The sequence below is a fragment of the Pseudophryne corroboree genome, chromosome 5, assembly GCF_028390025.1.
Source record: "Pseudophryne corroboree isolate aPseCor3 chromosome 5, aPseCor3.hap2, whole genome shotgun sequence".
In the NCBI taxonomy this organism is placed as follows: domain Eukaryota; kingdom Metazoa; phylum Chordata; class Amphibia; order Anura; family Myobatrachidae; genus Pseudophryne; species Pseudophryne corroboree.
In genome coordinates, this window is record NC_086448.1 from 373,823,425 (window position 1) to 373,841,699 (window position 18,275).

Consider the following 18,275-nt stretch of genomic DNA (forward strand, 5'->3'; position numbering starts at 1 on the left):
CCGGTCACGCTTAGGGAAGCTCCTGCAGAGTTTTCTGCATTTATTTTCTGTTTGTTGTTTTCAGGTAGGGCTGATTGGCAGCAGCCTGCCTGCTTCGTGGGACTTAGGGGGGAAAACGGCCCGACTTCCTGAAGAGTTAATGGTCCCGTTTCCCTGCTGACAGGGCACTGATCTCCTGAGGGAGTCATTTGCGAGCCTTAAGGCCCCCATCCACTAGTCCGATTTGGGCAGTTTTCTTCAGATTTCGACACATCTGACCGTCATATCTGAAGAAAAGTGTCACATCGGATGGCTCTTCCGATCCGATGCGCACTCCCGTGTCAGATATATCTGAACTACAGATCTCTGAGGCTGCCCCAACTATTTATCTGAATCTGAAGAAAACAGGTGCACATCGGATTGTTTTTTTTACTTCAGATGTATCTGATCAGATTCATCTGAAGCGTCACTTGACTGGCATCTCCCTAGCCACTCCCACCCACCAAGAGGGGGAACAGCGGCAGCAGCAGCATCAGATCAATCGCATGTAGCATGTGTGCATCAGATATATCTGATGCGATCTGGCACATGATATATCGCATCAGATATATCTGAAGTGAATGTAATTAAAATTAAAGCCAGGGTCTGATCCAATTCCCGGGACTCTCCCGGGAGAGTTCAAGAGAAATCTGATGCTATCTGCAGTTCAGACAAGTCTGAGTAGTGGATGGCCACCTTTACCACGGCGAGCGTATTCTCCCGCAGCACGCTGCCACCCCCAACAGAGCCAGAAGATAGAAGAGTGGTGAGAACAGCGCCGGCGTCCTGATTAGCGGGTCGCCGGCGGGAATGGCGGCACAAGGGTAGGAGTGCAGCACTGCTGCAGGCTGTGTCCGGGGGCTCAGTAAGGTGATACACTTGGATGTGTCCATGCTGTGAGGAAGGCGCGCTGAGCCACCAATGAAACCCAGATCTGGTCACTTACCTAACAGAGGGTTTTAACCATCTGTTAGTCACAAAAAGTACTCAGGCCAGAATAAAAAATGCGAGAAGCCGCGCGCAATTACGGGGGCGGGGCTTCACGAAGAGCAAATCCAGCAGCTCACCAGCGCCATTTTCCCTCCGCAGCTTGCATTTTCCCTCTGCAGCGCAGCTCCTCACCGGTACCAGGGGGTCTTAGTAAGGGGGGGGGGGGGGGTTTAACAGTGTTAAAATACTAAGCCCTATTACGGTGCTTAGTTTGCGACCCAGCTGAGTTTTACTTAAGCTAGAACGGCCCTTGTGGCTGGTTCCGGCTTCTGTATCTGCCTGCTGGCTCTTTGTGGGTTAAAACTGTGTTTTCACCTTCTGTGTGTGTATCCCTTCCAGTTGCCATGTCCAGGGACTGCGTTTCCTGCACAGAAGAGACTCACTGCCCTGTACTCAGGATAGTGCACATTCTCAGGCCAGTGGGGCTGAACCCCCATGGTTAGGATGATATCTACTATTTCTCTAAATTATCCCATACTGAAAAAGAGACGCAATTCTTAAGACAGTCTATGGATGACCTGATCAATAGAGATTCAGTTGCCATGCCAGCATCTCAGATCCCCGCCATTTGCCCACAAAAGCGTACTCTGGCCCAGCTCATGCAGGCTGATACTGATGACAATACGTCAGACCCAGAGGTGGGTGAGATGGATGCGACTGGGGAAAATGCTGTCCTGTCACAGGGCATACAGGCTCTGATAGAAGCTATCAGAAATCACCTGCACATTCCTGACAGGGTGGCGGAGGTAGAGGAGGAATCTTATTTTAATGTAAGAATGAAATCCTCAACAACTTTTCCTGCATCCAAGTAATTGAATGCCCTATTTGAGGAAACTTGGGCTAATCCTGATAAAAAGTTTCAGATAAAAGATTGATTACATAATTTCCCTTTCCTCTGGATGATGGAAAGAAATGGGAAAACCCGCCGATTGTGGACGCATCGGTGTCTAGGTTGTCATGTAAGATAGTCTTACTTGTTCCTTGGGAAGCATCCTTAAAGGATACGGCTGACTGCAATATTGAGACCACTCTCAAATCTCTATACACTGCTGCGGGGGTGGCCCAGAGACCCACTATTGCTTGTGCATGGATCACTAAAGCCATTGCTAAGTGGTCAGGTAACCTAATTGACAAATTAGATTCCTTACACAAGGGGGAAATAATTTTACTACTACAGCATATTCCTACAGCATATTCAGGACTCTGCTAACTTTATGGTGGAGGCCATAATGGAAATTGGGGTGCTCAACGTACGCACCACTGCCATGGCAGTGTCAGCACGCAGGGGCTTGTGATGCTCCAGTGGACTGCGGATGCGGATTCCAGGAAAGGCGTGGAAAGCCTACTATTCACAGGTGAGGCCCATTTTGGAGATGAACTGGTTACTTGGATATCCAATGCTACGGCGGGTAAGTCTACGTACCTGCCTTCCACAGCACCCTTAGCTAGGAAAACCTACTATGCTCCAACTCTGCAGTCCTTCCTGTCAGCGAAATTTAAAAACAAACCCAAGGGTCCTTATACAGCATTCAAAGGCAATAAGGGTAAACCCAGAAAACCAGCAGCTGCAGGTTCTCAGGAACAGACCTCTGGATATGCTTCCTCAAAGCCTTCAACATGATGGTGGACCTCACTGCCTGGAAGACAGGCAGGTGTGCGCCCGCTACGTTATTTGTCACATTTGGGCAGCATCTTGCCAGGATTCCTGGGTCATAGACCTTGTCACCCAGGTTTACAGACTGGAGTTTCAGCGATTCCCACCTCACAGAATCTTCAAATCAGGCTTACCAGCTTCTCCAGAAGCAAGTATGACTTTACAGGCAGCCATTCAAAAACTGGTACAGTCTTAGGTTATTGTCCCAGTTCCACTTCCACTACAAACCAAGGGTTATTACTCCAACCTGTTTGTGGTTCCGAAACCGGATGGTTCGAAGATGGAGTCGCTGAGAGCGGTGATCTCAGGTATGGAGGAAGGGGAATTTCTGGTGTCTCTGGACATCAAGGATGCGTACCTTCATATTCCGCTTTGGCCGCCTCATTAGGCTTATCTAAGGTTTGCAGTACAGGGCTGTCACTACCAGTTCCAGGCCCTGCCATTTGGCCTCTCCATGGCTTCAAGGGTATTTACCAAGGTAATGGCAGAAATGAAGTTTCTCCTCCGCAAGCTGGGAGTGAACATAATACCATACCTGGACGACCTGCTGATCAAAGCACCATCCAGGAAGAGGTTGTTGGACAGCATTGTCCTCTCAATCTGGCTACTCCAGGATCACGGGTGGATTCTGAACCTGCCCAAATCCCTCCTGGAACCAACACGGAGGCTTCCGTTCCTGGGGATGATCCTGGATACGGAGGTACAGAAGGTGTTCCTTCTGCTGGAAAAGGCGTTGGTAATCCTGTCGATGGTGCGGGATGTTCTCAAGCCAACCCGGATACGGTGCATCTCTGCATTCGCCTTCTGGGGAAGATGGTCACCTCTTACGAGGCTCTGCAGTACGGAAGGTTACATGCGAGACCCTTCCAGCTGGATCTGTTGGACAAATGGTCCAGAACGCATCTTCATACACACCAGATGATACGTCTGTCGCCAAAAGCCAGGATTTCTCTTCTGTGGCGGCTTCAGACTTCTCACCTGACCGAGGGTCGAAGGTTCAAGATTCAAAATTGGATTCTGCTGACCACAGACGCAAGCCTCAGAAGTTGGGGAGCGGTCATCCAGGTGGACAGGTTTCAAGGAAAATGGTAAAGTCCGGAATCCATTCTTCCGATCAACGTTCTGGAATTAAATGCCATATACAACTTCTACAGGCAGCACGTCTTCTTCAAGATTACGGCATTCAGGATCAGTCGGACAATGTGAGAGCAGTAACGTACATAAACCAACATGGCGGAACGAAGAGCAGAGCAGCAATGTCAGAGGTAACAAGAATTCTCCTCTGGGCAGAAAGACACGTGGTGGCGCTTTCTGCAATCTTCATTCCTGGAGTGGACAACTGGAAAGCGGCCGTCCTCAGCAGACACGACGTCCACCCAGGAGAGTGGGGCCTTCACCCGCAGCTGTTCGAGTCCTTATCGCGTTGGTGGGGGATTCCACAGATAGACCTGATGGCCTCTCGTCTCAACAAGAAGCTAAAGTGGAATTGTTCCAGGTCGAGGGACCTGCAAGCAGTAGTGGTGGACGCTCTGGTGACTCCATGGGTCTACCAGATGGTTTACGTGTTCCCACCTCTTCCATTGATCCCAAGAATTCTCAAAAGAATAAAAATGGAAAATGTTCAAGCAATTCATTGCTCCGGATAGGCCAAGAAGGGCCTGGTACGTGGATCTACTGGAGATGCTCCTGGAGGACCCGTGGCCTCTGCCTCTTCGAGAGGATCTTCTACAACAGGGGCCGTTTGTCTATCACGACTTACCGCGGCCAAGTTTGACGGCATGGAAGTTGAGCGTCAAATTCTAGCCCGGAAAGACATTCCGGACAGGGTTATTCCAATCTTGGTCCAAGCCCGGAAAGGGGTAACGTCTAAACATTACCACCGTATTTGGAAAAAATATGTCTCGTGGTGTGAACACAGCAAATGTTCTGCAGTGGAATTTCATCTGGGACGTTTTCTCATTTTTCTACGGTCAGGAGTGGATGTGGGCCTACGTTTGGGCTCCTTGAAAGTCCAGATTTTGGCCTTGTCCATTTTCTTCCAGAAGCAATTGGCTTCCCTCCCTGATGTTCAGATGTTCTTGAAGGGTGTTCTGCACATCCAACCGCCCTTTGTGCCTCCCACGGCACCTTGGGATCTTAATGTGGTGTTGCATATACTACAATCTGACTGGTTTGAACCTTTACAGGAGGTTGACGTAAAGTTTCTTACGTGGAAGACTGTTACACTGTTAGCCTTAGCTTCCGCAAGGCGTGTCGAACTGGGGGCATTGTCTCACAAAAGCCCCTATTTGATTTTTCATGAGGATAGAGCTGAACTCAGAACTCGTCAGCAATTTCTTCCTAAGGTGGTGTCTGCATTTCATATCAACCAACCTATTGTGGTTTCGGTGCTTACTGACACCTCTGCTACCTCAAAGTCCTTGGATGATGTGAGGGCTTTGAAGATCTACATGAAGAGGACAGCTCGTCACTGAAAATCTGACTCGCTGTTTGTTTTCTGTGATCCCAAGAAAATTGTGTGTCCTGCTTCAGAGCAGTCTATTACTCGCTGGATAAGGCTTACTATCCAGCATGCTTATTCTACGGCAGGATTGCCGGTTCCTAGAGTACAGGCCCACTCTACTAGGTCTGTGGGTTCTTCCTGGGCGGCTGCCTGGGGTGTCTTGGCTTTACAGCTCTGCCGAGCAGCTACTTGGTCAGGGTCGAACACGTTTGCTAAGTTCTACAAGTTCGATACTTTGGCCTCTGAGAACCTTCAGTTTGGTCAATCAATTCTGCAGGAACCTCAGCACTCTCCCACCCGGTTTGGGAGCTTTGGTACACCCCCATGGTGCTAATGTGGACCCCAGTATCCTCTAGGACGTAAGAGAAAATAGGATTTTACTTACCTACCGGTAAATCCTTTTCTCGTAGTCCATAGAAGATACTGGGCGCCCGCCCGGTGCTTCGTATTTCCTGCTCTGTTACTTCGTTAAGTATTGTGGTTGGTTCTGCTGTTGCTGTTCCTGTTCAAGTTTGGTTAGCATGGCCTTCCTCTTGTTTGTGTGTGCTGGTTCGAATCTCACCACTGTTCTGTTAAATCCTTCCTCACGATATGTCAGTCTAGAAACTGTGCCCAAGGAGACGGAGTCTGGTAGGAGCGGCATAGAGGGAGGAGCCAGTGCACACCATTGATCTCTTAAAGTGCCCAAGGCTCCTAGTAGACCCGTCTATACCCCATGATACTAATGTGAACCCCAATATCCTCTACGGACTACGAGAAAAGGATTTACCAGTAGGTAATTAAAATCCTATTTTTACATTTTGTGTATTTTTTTATAAAAACTGTGACTGATCAGCTGTTCTAGAACAAAAGTGTCCACAGTTATACTATTTACAGATCTAGCCATGCTTATCTTTACTGCAATGCGGCATGGTGCATGGCGTGCCAGGCTGTGACTATTTGCGACTGACGATCACTCCAATACTTCCATTAGGAATTAATAAATTCAAGTAGGAATTACATTAGGAATTAATGGAGCGATTAGCGGCTGTGAATAGTTGCAGCCCGGCATGCAATGCAGCGTACCGCATCGCAGCAGGTTGATCATTGATGCATCTTTATACAGCAGCAAGACTTTCACAGATTGCCTACTTGCGATGTATGCTGTACTGTTTAAACTGGCCACATATGAGCTCATTTTGGCTTCCTCTTGGAAGGCTGTAGGAGGATGACTACATACAGTATGCACAGACTGGCAAACAGATGTTTGAGATCAATAGTTAGTGTTGTGTTAAACGCTAATTTATGTTTTTCAATATCTGTTAAACAAAAAGAAGATCTTGAATTGGTTAAAGGGTAATCCTCTGAGTTAATTAAATATTGTGAAAAGAACTGAGCAAATTAACCACTTCTGCTGAAAATAAATTTAAGTTCTGATAACACACTGCTGGTATTTATGTTTTCGGAATAGTCTACCTGGCCATACATCCGACCAGTTTTCCTTCAACCATCCAACTGACCAACTAAAACAGCGCTCCACACACCTAACCAACTTTATAATCAGACGTCCAACCAGCCAACTTTGTCTACAGGCCAGCCGACTTCTCTCCAACTTCTAATGTCATAGAAGTACGTGGACCGTGTCCGCCTACTTCTGTATTTCTCATACGTCCTAGACGATGCTGGGGACGACATCAAGACCATGGGGTATAGACGGGATCCGCAGGAGACATGGGCACTCAAGACTTTTCATTGGGTATGAACTGGCTCCTCCCTCTATGCCCCTCCTCCAGACCTCAGTTTTAGAAGTGTGCCCAGGTCGACTGAATGCACTCTGAGGAGCTGTCCTGAGTTTCTTTGAAAAGACTTATGTTAGGTTTTTTATTTTCAGGGAGATCTGCTGGCATCAGACTTCCTGCTTGGTGGGACTGAGGGGGCAGAAGCAGAACCAACTTCCTCAGAGTTTCATGGCTCTGCTTCTGGCTGACAGGACACCATTAGCTCCTGAAGGGAACTGAACGCTAGCCGTGTCTAGATGCTCACTCCCACAGCACGCCGTCACCCCACTCACAGCCAGAAGTCAGAAGACAGGCGAGTATGAGTAGAATGATCTTCAATCAAGTGACGGCTGAGGTGCGGCGCGGCTGGCGGGAGCACAGGCACTGCAGGGGGGGGGGGCGCCCTGGGCAGCAAGAAAAATACCTCAAACTGGCTAAAAGGGGGCATAAGATGCCGCTGGCACAGCCCTACCCCCGCCAGTATAAATAATAAGTCAATATACTGAGTGTAAGGACGCGCCATTGTGGGGGCGGATCTTCTTCCCCAGGCAGCCAGCACACTACTCTGCACCATTTTCTCTCTCCTCAGGCTGCAGTGAACACGCTGGTCCTTTCCTCCACTTCTGACAAGTACAGGGTGCTATAAAGGGGGGGCACAAAGCGATTGTGGTGCATTTGATAGTGTATATTACTATTTAAAAGTGCTTTTGGGCTGTGGACATACTGTGTTCACAGGCAATACTGGTGCTGGGTTTGTGAACTGGCTGCTCCTATCCTGTGTCCCTCTGACAGATTTTACTGTGGGTCTGTCCCCAAAATAAGTCCCAATGTGTCTGTGAGTGTGGTGTACACGTGTGAGGCATGTCTGAGGCAGGGAGTCCCTCCCCGGTGGAAGCCATTTTAGGGACACAGAGTTGTAATGTGGTGGCGCTACCGGCACACCAAGAGCTTGCATGGGTGAAAGAGCTTACGTGACAGTATGCATCTGATTAACTATAGATTGGATAAGTCTGAATCTAAGGCTGCATGCTGGAGAAAATCTGTGGAAGATGTGATTTTTCAGGATGCTGTTATTCCTTATGCGGGCGGTCCCTCTGGGTCACATAAGAGACCATTTGCAAATGTTGTAAACACTGATACCGACACGGATTCTGATTCTTGTGTCGACGATAGTGAATCCAGAGAGAGAGATTATAAATTGGCAAAAAGTATACAATATATGATTGTGGCTATAAGGGACATGTTGGAGGTTACAGAAAGCACTCCTGTACCTCAGGAGAAAGCTTATTTATGTAAGGAAAAGAAATCCAAAGTCACGTTCCCTCCTTCACACGAACAAAATGCTCTGTTTTATGGGATGTGGGTGAATCCTGATAAAAAATGTAGTATTCCCAAAAGGATTCACATAGCTTATCCTTTCCCGGTTGAAGACAGGAAAAAATGGGAGTCACCCCCTGTGTTAGACAGTGCACTTTCCAGGTTGACAAAGAAGGTAATTCTCCCTGCTCCTGGCACGGCTTCTCTTAAAGAGCCGGCAGACCGCAAAATGGAAACGACATTGAAATCCATTTGTTACCAATGGTACACTGCTCAGGCCCACTATTGCCTGCACATGGGTGAGTCGCGCTGTTGAAAAATGGTCAGAAAGCGTGTCATCAGAAATTGACATGATTGACAAATATGAGATACTCCTTAAGTTAGGGTATATCAAGGACGCTGCCGCCTACATGCTTGAAGCAATGAAGGATATAGGACTGTTTAGTTAACAAGCCCGCTACCATGGCAGTATCGGCTTGGCGGGCCTTATGGATTCGCCAGTGGAACGCGGATGCAGATTCCAAAAGAAACTTGGAGGCTCTCCCATATAAAGGTGAGGCCTTATTTGACGATGGACTGGATGCGTTAGTCTTGGCAGCTACCGCAGGTAAGTCAACATTTTTGCCCTCTGCGCCTGCACCGGCAAAAAATACCTATCACCCGCAAATGCAGTCCTTTCGGCCCAATAAATACAAAAAGACGAGAGGTTCCTCTTCTTTGCAGGTAGGGGAAGGGGAAAGAAGCCCACACCGGCTCCAGGTTCCCAAGAGCAAAAGTCTACCCCTTATTCTGCCAAATCCGCAGCATGACGCTGGAACTCCCTTGCGGGAGGCCGCTCGGGTGGGGGCACGTCTCAAACTCTTCAGCCAGGATTGGATTCTGTCTGGCCTGGCCCCCTGGGTGTTGCAAATAGTATCCCAGGGATACAAACTAGAGTTTCAAGACGTTCCCCCATGCCGATTTTTCAAATCGACCTTGCCAGCTTCTCCGCCAGAGAGAGAAGCAGTAACAGCGGCAATCCAAAAATTGTCAAGACCAGGTCATAGTCCTGGTACCGTTGTCACAACAAGGGCGGGGTTTTTATTCAAGCCTCTTTGTTCCGAAGCCGGACGGCTCGGTCAGACCGATCCTAAATCTAAAAGATCTGAATTTCTTCCTGAAAGAGTTCAAGTCCAAGATGGAATCACTTCGGGCGGTGTTTGCCAGTCTGGAGGAAGGGGACTACTTGGTGTCGGTGGACATAAAGGATGCTTACCTGAATGTTCCCATTTATCCTCCTCACCAGGCTTATCTGAGATTCGCGATTCAGGATTGCTATTACCAATTCCAGATGTTACCTTTCAGTCTCTCCACGGCGCCGAGGGTATTCACCAAGGTGATGGCGGAGATGATGGTCCTCCTTCGTCAGAAAGGAGTCAAGATAATCCCTTATCTGGACGACCTCCTGATAAAGGCGAGATCCAGGGAGCAGTTATTACAAAACATATCCCTCTCCCTGTCAATACTCCAACAACACGGGTGGATCATAAATTACCCAAAGTCACAGTTGGAACCGACGACAAGGTTGTCTTACCTCGTGATGATTCTGGACACAGAGGCTGGGGAGCAGTCTCTCAGGGAGAAAACTTCCAGGGACGTTGGTCACAACAGGAAGCCTGCCTTAACATAAACGTTCTGGAGCTAAGAGTCATTTACAATGGCCTTCAACAAGCGGTACATTTTCTACAAGACCGTCCCGTGCAGATCCAGGCGGACAATGTAACAGCAGTCGCATACATAAACAGGCAGGGCAGAACGAAAAGCAGAGCGGCAATGGCAGAGGCGACAAATATCCTCCGCTGGGCAGAAAAACATCTACAAGCTCTGTCGGCAATATTCATTCCGGGAGTAGACAACTGGGAAGCAGACTTCCTCAGCAGACACGATCTCCATCCAGGAGAGTGGGGCCTCCACCAGGAAGTCTTTGCAGAGGTGACAAGTCTTTGGGGAGTTCCTCAAATAGACATGATGGCGTCTTGTCTCAACAAGAAGCTTCAGAGATACGGTTCCAGGTCGAGAGACCCTCAAGCAGTAGCAGTGGATGCACTGGTGACCTAGTGGGTGTTTCCGTCAGTGTATGTTTTCCCTCCACTTCCGCTGATCCCAAAAGTACTCAGGATCATAAGAAAGACAAAGGTTCGAGCAATCTTTATTGCCCCAGACTGGCCAAGAAAGGCTTGGTACCCAGATCTTCAGCAGTTACTCATAGGAGATCCTCGGCCTCTTCCTCCTCGGGAGGACCTGCTGCAGCAGGGGCCGTGTGTGTACAAAGACTTACCGCGGCTACGTTTGAAGGCATGGCTGTTGAGCACCGTATCCTAGCCAGGAAGGGTATTCCTAAGGAGGTCATCCCCACCCTTATTCAGACCAGAAAGGGAGTAACGTAAAAACATTACCACCGTATTTGGAGAAAATGTGTCTTGGTGTGAATCCAAGAAAGCTCCTACGGAAGAGTTTCACTTAGGACGTTTTCACCATTTTTTTGCAGGATGGTGTGGAGGCGGGCCTACGATTGGGATCAATCAAGGTCCAGATTTCGGCCTTGTCAGTTTTTCCCCAAAAACAATTGGCCTCTCTTCCAGAGGTTCAGACCTTCGTGAAAGGGGTTCTGCACATCCAGCCTCCATTCGTGCCTCCAGTGGCATCATGGGACCTTAACGTGGTATTGCAGTTCCTTCAATCGGATTGGTTTGAGCCTCTACAAAAGATAGAGTTGAAGTTTCTCACTTGGAAAGTGGTGATGCTTTTGGCATTGGCATCCGCAAGGCGGGTGTCTGAATTGGGGGCCTTGTCTCACAAGAGCCCTTACCTGATTTTCCATGAAGATAGGGCAGAGGTGCGAACTCGTCAACATTTTCTTCCAAAGGTGGTTTCTGCTTTTCACATAAACCAATCTATTGTGGTGCCAGTAGTTACTGACACATTCACTGATTCAAAGTCTCTAGATGTGGTTAGAGCTTTGAAAATCTATGTTGCTAGAACAGTTCGTATACAGAAAACAGATGCTCTGTTTGTCCTGTATGATCACAAGATTGGCTGTCCTGCTTCCAAGCAGACTATTGCACGTTGGATTAGAAATACGATTCAGCAAGCTCATACTACGGCTGGATTGCTGTTACAGACGTCGGTAAAGGCCCACTCCACTAGGAAGGTGGGCTCATCTTGGGCTGTCTCGGCATTACAAGTTTGCCGAGCAGCTACTTGGTTAGGGTCAAACACATTTGCTAAGTTTTACAAGTTTGACAGCTTGGCCGATGAGCACCTAAAGTTTGGTCAGTCGGTGCTGCAGGGTCATCCGCACTCTCCCGCCCATACTGGAGCTTTGGTATAGACCCCATGGTCTTGATGTCGTCCCCAGCATCCTCTAGGACGTATGAGAAAATAGGATTTTGATAACCTACCGATAAATCCTTTTCTCCTAGCCCGTAGAGGATGCTGGGCGCCCGTCCGAGTGCGTACTTTACCTGCAGTTTAGTTATTACAGTTACACAAGTTGTGTTATCTTGGTTTCAGCATGTTACTGCAATTAGTTCATGTCTGTTGGCGTGTGTTATGTTGAATGCCATGTGTGCGGCATGGTTGAGGGTGTGAGTTGGTAGATATCTCACCACTAGTTAAGTAATTCCTTTCCTCGAAATGTCAGTCTCCCTGGGCACAGTTCCTACAACTGAGGTCTGGAGGATGGGCATAGAGGGAGGAGCCAGTTCACACCCAATGAAAAGTCTTTAGAGTGCCCATATCTCCTGCGAATCCCGTCTATACCCCATGGTCTTGATGTCGTCCCCAGCATCCTCTACGGACTAGGAGAAAAGGATTTACCGGTAGGTTATCATAATCCTATTTTTTTGGAGTAGTCAAAACAAAGGCGTCTGTAATAAAGGCTGCTTTAAAATGATATTTGTAAAATAAAAGACAGTGCTCCCAGGATAACTAGGGTATTGTGATCCAATATATAATAAAAAATGGAAAATTGAAGTAGAGATTAAGCAGGGAAAGGTGCAAACATAAAATAGCAATGTGACAAACAATGGTAGTTGCTCGGTCATTCCTGGAGATAATTATGTATCAGGTGCTGGAAAGGGGAGGGGTCACAGACAAACAACAGACAGAGAGGGGGGGGGGGGCAAATCCCCTCCCCTAAATTTCCCTTCAGCACACTAAAAATTACCTGTAACCATAACTGAACCTATCTGGTAATAGAGGTTCAGAGAATTAGTCACACATGTTTGCAAACGCATGTTTAAGCTGCTGAGCCACTTCACGGCTTCTCCGATATCAGCAGTCCTAACACTACATAATAGCAGTGCCCACATAGGGCCATGTAGTTTGTCACAGTAGGCCTCATAATAAAGGCTATTACTAAAACTCATCCAGACAGAGAGCTAACTTACACGGGAGCCACCCCCAGAATCTTCCATTGGCACTACAAGGAACAGCATGCCTTCCAAATACTGCTCCCATTCAATGCCTCTCGCACACAAGCAGACAAACAATGGTAGTTGCTCGGTCATTCCTGGAGATAATTATGTATCGGGTGCTGGAAAGGGGGAGGGGTAACAGACAGAGAGGGGGGGGGGGGGTGCAAATCCCCACCCCTAAATTTCCCTTCAGCACACTAAAAATTACCTGTAACCATACTTGAGCCTATCTGGTAATAGAAATTCAGAGAATTAGTCACATGTATAAGGTAGTGTATAAGGTAATACAGGCAATGAAATAGCAGAAGAAACTGAAAATAATGTGCTATAAAATGCATTATAGAAATGGTTGTAAGATGCAAATGGTTGTAATAATGGGATCAGATAAATTAAAACTGCAAAGGTAAATAATAGGAATATAATTTGAGGGGGATTGAAGGTGTATTTAGTGCAGAGTTGGTAGGGACAGAGTCCAGGTCAGTCCAGGTAGGTGGAGAAGTGGGTATAAATGTAGAATGGAAGGGGATCCTGAAGTCATAATAGTGGAGAATGGGGGCAGGGGATGTTGGGATCAGTTGAGGCTAAGGAGAACAAGGGATCTGGTTGGATGGTAATTGGCTGCACACATGTAGAATGATGCTGTCAGAAAGTTGAAAAGAAAAAATGTTAGTAACAGATATGTTTATTTATTACTCAGACACATACTACATTGTGGTGGATGCATCATAGGGCCTCAAAATGAGTCTTATTATACTAAAGATGAAGTGTGACCCTAGAAGAACAGTGTTTTAAAATAAGACTGCATGCAGTTTATGTCCTCAAAGCAATGAGGTCATGGTTTTGATTTCCCCTGGGTGCTCCGGTTTCCTCCCACAACCCAAAAATTTACTGGTAGATTACTTGGCTCCTGACAAAACAATAAACCCTAGTGTGTAAGTGTGTGCATATACATGTGTATATGACTAGCTGGGCCAAGTGTTTCTTATCTGCCATCAAATGCTGTTTTTATTGATCTTAAACTGCATGAAATTTTAGATTTTTTAAACTGTTGCAGATCGCCCACTACTTTTTCATTGACCCTCCAACCTGCAGCATAGTAAATCCTGTGTTTTGGAGGGCAAAATCACAGATGCTGTGTATTACTTTTACTCTATCAAATACAGTTTTTAATTACTCTGCCCTTTAAAGTCTTTCCAAGAATAAAATAACTTTCCTACGTCTAAGAACCAGATAAAGCACTCCTAGAGTCCCTGGGGTAGTACTGGTTTTATAAATTGGCTGCCAGAAATAGCCTGAGCATTAGAAATGTTATATTCTGCAATTAATTGTTTTTACAGAGCTGAACATTTTGGTATCCTTTCTTTTCACAGACTTATATATCTCCAAATGCTGCTATATTTCCGATCGAACAAGATGATCCTCAAGCTATGTTAAATAACATGAGAATTTATGGGACGTGTATAATTGCTATAATGGCTATAGTGGTCTTTGTTGGTGTTAAGTATGTCAACAAGCTTGCATTAGTATTCCTTGCCTGTGTGATACTGTCAATTATGGCAATATATGCAGGTGTAATCAAATCGGCTTTTGATCCACCTGACTTTCCGTAAGTATGTTTTAGTTCTTCCTGTTTCTCTTACAGAAATCTTGGCAGAGTCAGTCAAAAATGTACAATGACCCAGTGTAATCGTGCGTGTGTGTATGTGTGTATATATATATACAGATGCTCAGTGGCTGGCAAAAGTATTTAACTCCTGAAAAAACAAACAGGTTTGTCTGTATTACAAATGACACTTCACACTGACTGTTCCAGACAGTATTTTTATTGTGAACCAGTAGGCACCCTTGTGCTTGCAATCATTGTCCTGCTGAAGGGTGAATTTTTTTTCTCAAGCTGCCCAACCCCTGTTAAGGAAAGCATCCTTACAACATGTAGCTTCCTGATTTCACTGTTTGGTGAGAAATAATGCATTGTTAGATTCAGGGATTGTTTAAGAGAGTATAGGGCCCATGTGCAGGCTCCAGCCCTCATTCAGCTTCAGTTGCAGTTTTGCTAATTTAGCAAAACTGCAGCTTCTTTTACTTGCATGCTGGGGGCCGCCCAGCAAGCTAATGGCGACCAGTGATGCGATCGCAATTCAATTGCAATCACATCGCTAAATAAGGGAAGCCCCCCTGCCTGCACAGCCTGGCTTCTAAAGGTGGGTACACACTAGTAGATATATCTGCAGATCAACTGATATGCAGATATATCTATGGACGGATTGGGCAGTGTGCTGTGCATACACACTGCCCGATCCGTCGGGGACTGACGTCATGAACTGGGCGGGCGTGTACACACGTCCGCCCAGTTCAGCTGTTAATCACCGCCGGCTGCCGCAGCATGTGTACGGGCGGTTGGCCGACCGCCCCGTACACACACAGCGACACGCCAATATATCGGTAGATATATTGGCCGTCGGCTGTGCTGCGCGGCCGACGCGATACGTCTGTGAACGACGGAGTTCACAGACATATCGGCCGTACACACTGGCCGACGGTCCCGCGATATATCGGCCGTTCAAGAGAACGGCCGATATATCGACCAGTGTGTACGGGCCTTAAGGCAGTCGGACTGGTATCAATTTCCCTGTCACGCGGCTGCCCGAACCCGCTCCTGTTTTCGGTACAATGGCGCACCGCGAATGCCTCTGCCTGTCAGTCAGGCAGATGCGTTTGCAGGAATGCGATATGATTGCATTGCCGAGCCCGTGCACACGCAGATCATCACTGCATGTGAACACTCATTAGAAAATTGTCAGTATACGATCGCATGCAATCCATACTGAATAAGGCCCTCCGTGCGGGCCCTCTCCTCTAGTCAGTGCAGGAGACTGGTTTTGTCATACTGTACGTAGCATTTTGAATTAGGGCCAAAGGCTCCATTTTTGTCTCCTCTGACCACAAAATGATGATATACATTTTAGCTGTGTCTTGCTGGTGTTTTCTGGGTTTTCAGTGATGGCTTCTTTCCATACAGTTCATTTGTATGCAGAGAGATATGGTTGAATGGTTCACTTTCACTTCATTCTCAGCCACTGAACTCTGTAGCTTCATTAAAGTGATAGTTGGCCTCCTTGTGGCTTCTCTCACAAGTCCCCTCTTTGCTCTGATGATGTGAAGGACAGCCTTATGGGTTGTCTGGTGGAGGAACTTCCATTTCCTCACAATTAATCTTACAGTGCTACAGTGGATATTATTTTGTAGCCCTTTTCTATCTTGTGCATGTTTATAACTGTACATTTCTTACAATGCTCTTTGGTCTTCACTTTCCCAGCTTTCCTTCTGATTTACTGTATGACTGTTATTAAAATTAGGCTGTGACGTGTTTCCCATTAGGCACATGAGGCACATGCCTAAAGGTGGCACTTCTTGAGGGCGGCACTTTGGCTCATGTTTCATTACTGTCAGTCTGAAATTACTAGTAATTCCAAAACATATCCACTCTAATGTACTGCACAACATCTTGCTTTGAGTTTGAATGGGTAGGACATGGACTAACTGCCTTGTAAGATATCTTAATTAGTAAATATGTATACATAATTAAAAAAATAAATGTCATAGCCCATGGCTTGTTTTATTGTTATGTTATATTATACTAAATTAGGGCTTCTATTCAAAGAATGAAAGTAATAAAATTGGATTGCAGTGGTAGCCAATACTGTTGTCCCTAGGGGTACACTAACCCCTAAATCCGCCCCTGGAGTTAGGTAGTATTTTATCCTTAAATGCTGATATTTGGATATGAGTCTATGTAGATGCTAATAGAAAGAAAATTCTTAGAACAATATCTTTCATCTGTGCAAACATGGGGCTTCCACATCACAGAGGCTGAATACTTATGCAAGCCTCACTACAAATAACTACAAATAATGAATTATGAGTTTGAAAATTCACTTTAAGTGCCTACAATATGTGTGTGTTGTGCAATAAAGACAAATCTGTACAATGAACATAATCACCTCTTTATTATGTCTATTATTCCCCTTACCTTCTACATAATTTAATTTAAGGAAGCCGATCATGAGATTTAAATCATTTTGAAGGATTTCTAAAACAAGGACTCTAACACAGGCATTTAGTGTTTCATTAGAAATAATATTATAAACTGATATACTGTCATTATTTATCATTATCCAGTACTGTAAGAGGCCACAGTGCTCTGCTGCAGTGCTTACACAGAACATACTCTACATAAAAGAGGGACATAATATATGCAAATGAGAAAATAAATGGTAGGGAGGGCCCTGCTTCTTAAGAAGCCTACAGTGTATTGAGAAGGTGCACAGCTGAGAGAGGACACACACACTGCTTACCTGCCTTCAGTGGTATGAGACAAAAGGTTGTGTCTGTCATGAGACAGCACGACGCAACTTTCTCAGTGGGATGCAGTCAATATAGCGGCCGTCGGAATCCCGACAGCCAGTGATATGCCGCCGGACGAAAAGCGCTCAGTATTCCCACTCGGTTGGTGGGTCCACGCCACCAACTGAGTGGAAATAGAACCTGTGGTGAGCACGACAATCCCGCAAGGGGACGCTATTCCGGCAGACGGAATGCTGCTGTCTGTATAGTGATAGCTGGCATCCCATCTGCTGGAATTTTGTATGTATTCTTTTTCAGACTGTAGGCTTAGGGGAAACAACAAAATGCTAACCTTTGTCCTGTATATGTAAATTTCATATTTATGACTTTAATGCCCGATAATGTTTGTTTCTCTTACGTCCTAGAGGATACTTGGGTCCACATTAGTACCATGGGATATAGATGGGTCCACCAGGAGCCATGGGCACTTTAAGAAATCAATAGTGCGGGCTGGCTCCTCCCTTTATGCCCCTCCTACCAGACTCCGTTTAGAAAATGTGCCCAGAGGAGCCAGTCACGCTTTGGAGAGCTCCTTAAGAGTTTTCCACCTTTATTTTAAATGTTTTTTTTCAGTCAGGTCTGTTTTGGCAGCAGTCTAACTGCTTCGTGGGACTAAGGGGGGAGAACGGCCCAACTTTCTTAAAGTTAATGGTCCCGTTTCTCTGCTGACAGGACACTGAGCTCATGAAGGAGCCATTTGCAAGCCACACCAAAACGCAGCGTACCCTCCTGCAGCACGCCGCCACCCCCTAGGAGCCTGAAGACAGAAGAGTGGTGAGTACAGCGCCGGCGTCCCGGTTAGCGGGTCGCCAGCGGGAATGGTGGCACAAGGGTGGGAGCGCAGCTCTGAATACAGGCTGTGCTCCAGGGGGCTCAGAAAGCACACACTGCAGTGTGTCCCGCTGTGAGGGGCGTGCTGAGCCACCATTGATACTCACACTGGCCACAACTATCTAACAGGGGTTTTAACCCTTGGTTGGACATTATATTACCTCAGGCCAGTATAATAAATGCGGGAAGCCGCGCACCATTACAGGGGGCGGGGCTTCAATCAGAGCGGATCCTACAGCTCTCCAACGCCATTTTCTCTCTGCAGCTCATACAGGCAGCATTCACAGGGAAGCGCAGCTCCCCCACAAGGACTCCAAGTCTCCTCAGCGGTACCAGGGGGTCTT

General features: G+C 46.7%; 1 protein-coding gene across 3 annotated transcripts in view; it reads left to right on the top strand.

Annotated features, from left to right (window-relative positions):
• Positions 1 to 18,275, top strand: part of SLC12A7 (solute carrier family 12 member 7) — a 952,187-nt gene that overhangs the window by 699,695 nt on the left and 234,217 nt on the right. For all 3 annotated transcript variants that reach the window (XM_063922663.1, XM_063922664.1, XM_063922665.1), the window contains exon 7: positions 14,067 to 14,302. In XM_063922663.1, coding sequence (XP_063778733.1) covers positions 14,067 to 14,302 — 236 coding nt within the window. The remainder of the gene's footprint in view (positions 1 to 14,066; positions 14,303 to 18,275) is intronic.